Below are 7,943 nucleotides of genomic sequence, written 5' to 3' on the forward strand. Positions count from 1 at the left end.
TGAGACCAATTCATCACAGTTTTGCACGAGCCAAGCTTAATTTTGGTGAAAAATCCCTTTGTCTCACACGGTACGAAGTGGATTAGATTTAATGCTTTAGCAAAAGCTCCCTGAAGAAGCAGATTAACTTGGGCAAACATACTTGGTGCTGTTATGTCTGTCATTTTTAACGCGATATTCAGGATTTCATTCAGCCCCGTGGTTGTCTTTTCAATGAGTATCTTAACTGATTTAGGAACTTCCCCACCTATCACTTCAGAACCTTCGCCGCAGTTTAGATGCAGTAACTTAGGACATGTAATTGATGGGGGTCACCCCATGGATCTGAGACAGGTTCGGTACACATTCGCTTGTAGTGTTAGATTTTGGCCTTCATGATAGCTACTTGCATTTTTTCCCGCGTTTTGGTATTGTATGTGTAGCTCCATGACACTCAGGTCGGTTTTTACTGCGCTGGCAGCGTCTCCATCTGCCTGCCTGTCGGTCCGTCCATCGTTTGTCATTTTTTTTCCTGTGTGGTATCAAATTGAAGATATCTATTAGGACTTTCCGAAACCGTTATTTCGACATTTGTTGGAAAGGCCGCCTGAATATTTTTTCATGGGAATTTTTCTCTAGTTTTTTTTTTTTGACTATTTAAAGGTAAAATAATCATCACTGACCATTTTTACCAATTATTTTACCCGCCAGGTGAGAAAAACCTAAGAGGTCCTGTGGGACACTATACTGGCTTAGGTTAAAAAAATGTAAAACTTGTTATGGTATACAAAATTGGATTTTATTGCAGAAAAATCAATAAAAAATGTAAGAAATGGATACAAAAATTGTGTTGATTATTGGTCGTGGTGATGGTACTTGTTATCAACATCAACAACGGTCTACGACAAGGGGATGCCCTATCAAGCGGCCTCTTTAACTTGGCCCTGGAGGAAGTGATCCGTGACGCTGCTGTAAATGCGAGAGGTACGATCCTCTTTAAAGCTTTAAGGGGGTCATCCCGTGTGAAGGCCATTTTTTTTGCCGTTTTTGAAAAATTATTTTGAAGGACTGGATAAAGATAGAAACGTGATTTTTTCACCATATGTTTGTTAACGTCTTTAATGTATGTGGTAAATTTTTCAGCTTGATTTCGTTGCCAATTTTCGGAATAGGCGTTAATTTATGCACCCATCTCCAAAAAAAGGTGTTTTTCTGCTGCCACGCTGGAGGGCGCTGTGTTCATCTGAGGGAAAAAAACTAAACGGCATTTTAATGTGGACAATATTCCATGGTCCGCAAACTAGGATAATTAGAAAATATTAAAAGGTAAATTTTTTGTGGGCTTTTAAACTTAATTTTTTGGATTTTGGTGTTTTTTGCGGTTTTTTTTATAAATAAATAAAAACTACCCGTCCGATTGCAGTTATCCTAGTTTGCGGACCGTAGAAATATGTACCAAAGAAGCCATGAAAATTTCAAAGAATTTGGTTTGATAGATTTTGAGCTATGGTGGCAGCCGATTTTGAAGATGCAGTTTCGAGAAAAACGCATTTGAAAATTTAAATGTGATTATCAACAGTAAAATTTTAGCTTACCATTAATCTGCTATACCTGTTCCATAGAGAGCACCCTCCGTTTCTTCAAAAAGTCTTGTAAGGCCGATTGTTGCTCTCTGGTTTCAATTCTGGCTCTTTTAGCGAGGTCAGTCGATTGTCGTTCGGACCTCCAAATTCGCGCTTCATTACGGCGGTCGGCATAAACCTGACATATGTGACCAACTTGACATCCCATTGTCACAAGGATTTTGAGAATGCTATTGAATCCTTCATTGAAAATAATTACAGCCAGAAGTGGCTATTTCTACGACCTTCGCCCCAGAATGAAGGTGTTCAAGACCAATGCATTTAACGACTCATTGTTATTCTGGCTCTCTGCTCCTAAACATCTGTTCAAGAGATCATCTCGTGACAAATGTTCGTAGATTGGTTTGATAACTGTTTGAACTTCTTCAGTCAAAGGTGCCTTCTCGTGGTGAAAACTATCCAGTTCTCCTTTAGCTTCCGCTTTGCGCCATTTGCACCAACTGCCCTGCCCTGCTGGACAATTTTGATGCTGAGGATTTTCGTCTGTAGAACATTTATGGAAGAATGTTTCCCAAATTTCTTGCTTCATTCCTTCTATCGAATTTGCGTGTCGACGAATAGCCAGTCCAGGAAATGTAGTGAGGTCCTTACCAGTAAGTTTTCCAGCCCCTTTTCCACCGATGCCTTTGTGATTCTTCTTTGCATTTCTAAGCCGCGTTCCCATTCTTTTCTCGACATGTCCTACGTATTCCTTTTTTACTACTACGTATATTTTATTATTTGCAGAAATTTGCAGAAAACTCCAGCAAAATCAAATATACAATATACAAAACTTGTCGCAATTGGAACATCCATGTTCATGCTTGCTAAAAGTTTCTTTGCTGATGTTGATGCGAAGTCCTTTTTCTTCTCTGATAATTATCGATTCCCATGAAATACTCGTTTTTTAGTGCGAGCATGACGTTGAACGTTAAAGCTATCTCCCTTCGTACGATCCATTTAAAAAAATCACTGAACACACAAACAGCACAATACTTACAACAAAATATAACTGAGTATAACTTGAACGTCTTTCAGTGCTCACTCTAGACTGGATTATCCTTTTTATTCCAAATAGCAAATAAGTTTTCCATTTTTTTATATTTATATCTATGTTGGAATTTATAAGGCTCAGGTAAAAAACTAACCGGTAAAAAAAGATTCAATGCTCTTTCTCATCGAGTACTCTAGCCGCGGCTGCAAACTCCTGTTTAACCCTGTAATTTCTGAAGGACTCGGAATATCGGAAAATCCCTTTGGCCACATATTCTCCATTACATATAGATGCAATTCATGCAAAAAAAATCGATTTCTTCAACCCGACACACGGGATGACCCCCTTAAGTTAAGAACGACTCGGGACGTACAAACGGCCTTCATCCAGATTGAGCAGGCGGCACGAGATCTTGGGCTGCACATCAATGAAGGCAAGACAAAAATTCTGGTGGCAACGTCAGCACCGAAAATCGAGCAACCAACATTTCAGCTTACAAATACTGTTTCGATCGAAACGTCTCACCATAGGGTCAAAACTCTTACTATACAAGACGTATTCCTCGAAGACTTGGGTTTTTGAAGAAGAAACCTCCGAAGAATGTTCGACTCCCTACATGAGGATGGACGATTCCGTAGCTTACATAACGACGAAATCTATGAGCGATACCATGACCATCAGGCTCTGGATAAAATCCGGCTCAATAGGTTGCGGTGGGTGGGTCACTTAATCCGTATGGATGAGGATGATTCAGGTGGGAAAATCCATAAGGGCAATATCTATGGTTGAAAAAGAAGACGAGGCACACCCTGCTTGAGGTGGAGCGGTGGCGTAGATCAGGCCCTCGAATTGAAGGACCTCGGCGGAAAACCGGAATGTCTGGAGTCCCTATTAAAGCAGGTCTAGACCGAATACCGGTTGTTGCGCCGTTGATGATACATAAATGCAGACTATATTTTTCACAGTAATATTGTGTTTTCGAAGTGTTACACAATTTGCATGACCGTTTACCTGAAGTTTTCGGCAACCAAATTCCAAAATGATCATACAAATCGAATCGAATATCTTGAACGGGATGTTTGGCTTTCGAACCAACTGCACCACTAAATCCTGACTCCGTTGCGTCTGACGTTGATGGTTGTATTGATGGTCGACTTACTGTCCGTTTATCTTTACAACTGACAAGAGCAGCAGCAGCCTTTTCTACTTAAAAGAAATTCTTAATATTTTTAAAAAAATTTGCCTGGAATGCATTTTATAACTTTTAGTTTATTCATCCCTTGAGAACTGCCTCCTTCCTCTCGTTCCTTTGTAGATCTCCTATTCCGCCAGCTTCCCTCTGCATGCAGCCTTCAGTACTATTTTATAATTCGGTACTTATTAGAATTCACGGATTTGGGAAATAATCGACCTGACTATATAGTACTTGGAACTTCCTCTTGCAAGCATTCGCTTAAAAGACCTTCGTTCAAACTGGTGTTGGGTATGACAGGTTGGATGTACCTACTCTCCCTAGCAGTAACCTTCATGCCGATTTGGGTCTTCCCAGAGACAGTACAATAGGCCTACTTTCAACCGGACAGTAACTTGTTGTGGCTGAGTAACCTGCAGTAATTTACTAATACACTAATGGTGTCCAAAAAACATGAAGATGGAAGCAATGGATTCTTACTCCCAAGTGGTAAGGGGTCACAGAGTTCGAATCCACTCGCGACTATGAGAAATCAAGTCGCGGCCGAGGCACGAATTTTGAAGGCCACACCAGATTCACTTTCTGTGGAAGACATGCTTAGCCCAACATAGGTAACAAAAAAATAGCAAAAAGGTGATTAAAGAATGCACATACACGAAAAACATGCAACAAAAAAAAAAAAACGAACAAAGCCTTTTGTGCGGAAGGACACCATCAGTTTTACTCACCTGGCAGGTAAATTATAAGACCAGATCACAAAATTTTACTTTTATTTGGTTCCTCATCGAGCAGTCAACGAGATCCATTTGCAAAGTTAGAAACAATTATTTTAAAAGTTGGTAAATTTGATGGAAGCAGCAACAAATTATGTATGTTGTTTCATCGAAATTTGACACAAAACTGATGACAGAATCGAAACGAAACGTCAGAGTGCGTTCGTGCCTCAAGCTGTTTTGTTGGCTGACATGTAGGGAACTCAAAGTCCCGTAAGCCAAAAAAATTCTTATCTACGCGATAAATGTCATCTGCACGATAAGGTCCCTGAGGGCCACTTACCGGTTAGAGGGTTAAATTTGTCCTAGAATCACAAAAATTTGTAGTAATATAAACTATCGTATGAAGCATGATATCCATGAATCGTACTATTACTGACAAAGTTACTGTAGGTCAAAACTATTTCTTTTGTGTAAATTTACTGGAACTCAACACTAAATATCAATCTCATATTAAAATAAGTAGTCTGGCAGGCCAAATGCATATGCACATTATCGGCTACTTACAAATGGAATAGTTCTGCAGATATATTCAGCAGAGTTATTTAGGATGCATTTAAGATATGTCTATATATTGAGAAACTGGTGTTTGATGACAGGTTTTAGGCAAATCAGTAGAGGAGAAGATGGTGCATCCTAGCGAAATCGAATGCAGGGTGTTTATATGACACAGCTTGCCTTGGGAACCATGTGTGGAGGACTGACTGAAGAGTTGCCTGAGAGACGATAAAATCATTCCTTCAACATGAACTGAAAAGTTTCCCTGGACCCATTTCTCAGAACCTAGTCTAGTAGAGGCAAGCGGCTATGGGCCAAAATATGGATTAATTCACGATGAAGCATAAAATTTGGAAAACGTCTGCTAAACCAAAAACAGCTCTATTCGAAAACCCAATCTCCACTTCCACGTGGCTGTCGCCCAGAGTTTTTTCTGAATGAAAAACTGCAGGGAAGGAGAAGTACTTAAAAGCGAGACAAATTGTATCAACTGGTCCTCTAGGTTGAGAGGTGGGTAGGACTGACCCCACAAGTAAAACAACAACAAATCCAGCAACGCAAACGGACAAACAATTGCACATTTTCACATATAACATGCGCTCCCTATACAGAATAGGAGCTGCTAAGTAGTAAGCCAATACACTGTCCCAATATGAGGTTGATATCACAGTGATACAAGAGATGTGCTGGAAAGGGACCAATTTCCAATAGATTGCAGAGTCGGAGAAAGGTGCCTTCTATCAGAGAGTAGAGCTAACTCTCGAAGGTATCATATCAAAATTATGTTTGGAAATTTTAACATCCAAGAAAGGTCGGGGACCGTATTTAGGAGATACGTCGGCATCCATCATTTGCATAATAATACCAAAATCAACGGACTACGAATTACTCACAACGAAGGGTCGTCCAAAATCGTGGCAGTCCTCAGTCAATTATTCAAGTGATACCCTCACTTCTTAGCCTTAATAAATGCTAGAACAAATAGGTATATACGCCAATATAGATCCGAATTGTGGGTGGGAGTGAACATTGAAGCCTTCTATAACAAAGACCTTCGTAATAATAATACCTATAAGAGGAAAATTGATGCCGCAATGACCGAAGATAACAGGGGTCCTTGAGATGAAGTACCGTTAATGATCCTCACAACCACCTGAAGAACGTTATCAGCGGTGCAGCTACAAACATATTTAGCCTCACCGGCAAGAAAGTCAGAGAAGCAAAAGGTCTGTGAAATCTAAAGTTATAGGGAGCAACCACGCCAGGCGCGGAAGTTTTACCAAGAAGTCAACAGGCTGAGACCAGGCAAAGTGAGAAATTTTATTTCCGGCCATGTAGGCAAATTGGAACTATAAGTTGACTATTTTGATGAACTGCTTAACAATTAGAATATCGGCTAGTTTTTAAGTCACACCAACTGACGACGAAGGATAGGGAAACAGTCCGTGCCATTTCCTCGCCCTAGGAATTATAAACGGCCAGAAACCGATGGAGTTACAGCCAAACTGGTAAATTGTGGATGCGACCAGTTACACCGAACCCTTCATCAACTTATGCTCAAGGTTTGAGATTGCGAATCAATGCATGATGACTGGCAACGGGGTGTAATCCCTGACATGATCCGTAGCTCATATAACAGTGAAAATTATGAATTATGAAAGTTTGGCCGAGGATAAAATCCCGCTCAATCGCCCACTGCTATTCATTCCTTTCGCATGGGTACGAATGGTCCAGAAAAAAAACTATAGGAATTTGGAAATGGGTTGGGATCATCGTACGACCAGCGAATCTCTTTTCTAACTCACGAGTAACTTGAAATGTTACATGAAATTAGCGGAAATGATGGATTGTAGGATATCTACAGCTGCTAAGATTCAGTTAAGAGCGTTTCTGAGCCCAAATTCAACTAAAAACAATTTTCACTCCAAAGAATTAAAACGTTGTTATCAGCTCGTAGCTGGTAGTTTACACATGGTGGGAATCTTCTCGTTGGAGCTCGATCACGAGATTTCGGCATAATCAGACGTTTCTTGCCAGTTCCAAGTATTTCAATGAGGGGGCGCTCCTCTAGCTTTCCCACTCAGACGTTTGGGGTACCTTAACTGCTAATTCTGCTGTAGTAGCAGTAAATCTCGCCCCCCATTCAGGAGATTGTAGTATTAACTGACTCTCTAATGTTCCCAAGCTGGCCAGCGGTGCTGTTATCGTAGGCATTTGTTGCATTTCGACCATATCATCTTCTCTACGGTTTTCAGGATGTCGCTTTCGCCTGCACCGAAATTTCAGGTCGACGTCCAACTTAACTATCATTTCCCTTTATATAATACCCTCTATAATACCTATGAGTATATTCATTAAATAGTCAAGCAAGTTTGAAAACCGGCATATGTATTTATTGTTAATTCATCTTTGAAAGTTCCGGGTAATCTAAACGCAAAGTATGATGCATGAAATAGCAACCCATAATAGATATATCTTGAGGCAGCTTTCTAGTATCGGCTGAGCGCCACCGTCTATTTTTTTTAAACCATGCGCTGCAGACCGAACGAACTTTCGAGTAAGCTCTTCAGCGGAGGCCCTTCGTAGCAGGAAACAGCCTTTAGAACAGAATGACGTACGATTTTCGACCTATGATTTGATGGACAAAACAGTTAGTTTAGTATGTTAATTAGTATATTTGAATGCTGTTTTGTACCGCCTTTTTAATTGTAAAAACGTCTGGGTTTACTGTTAGCAATGCCGCGGATGATATTGATTTATTTGGTACAAAAGTGGGGATGAGTAAAATTAAAACTATTGCAAGAAATTTTGATGATGAGCCGAACATTTTGTTTAGATTTTGAAAATAGATGACTTATGAATTGTCAAAATATCATCGAAGCGAG

General features: G+C 40.1%; 1 protein-coding gene across 1 annotated transcript; it reads right to left on the reverse strand.

Annotated features, from left to right (window-relative positions):
- Window positions 1-7,429: 7,429 nt before the first annotated feature.
- LOC119652705 lies at window positions 7,430-7,943 on the reverse strand. The gene is made up of 2 exons (XM_038056986.1): window positions 7,754-7,943; window positions 7,430-7,686 (listed from the first exon to the last, which is right to left on the reverse strand). Exons 1-2 carry the CDS (start codon window positions 7,883-7,885, stop codon window positions 7,486-7,488), a joined length of 333 nt encoding a protein of 110 aa, XP_037912914.1. The 5' UTR covers window positions 7,886-7,943; the 3' UTR covers window positions 7,430-7,485.

Source organism: Hermetia illucens, chromosome 3 (genome assembly GCF_905115235.1).
Source record: "Hermetia illucens chromosome 3, iHerIll2.2.curated.20191125, whole genome shotgun sequence".
NCBI lineage: Eukaryota > Metazoa > Arthropoda > Insecta > Diptera > Stratiomyidae > Hermetia > Hermetia illucens.

Bases quoted from the DNA above. Each gene is read 5' to 3' on its own strand.
- LOC119652705 (XM_038056986.1), bottom strand. From the start codon at position 7,885: ATGTTCGGCTCATCATCAAAATTTCTTGCAATAGTTTTAATTTTACTC. The intron at 7,687-7,753 runs GTACAAAACAGC...ATCAAATCATAG, and splicing joins TTTTTACAATTAAAAAGGCG to GTCGAAAATCGTACGTCATT.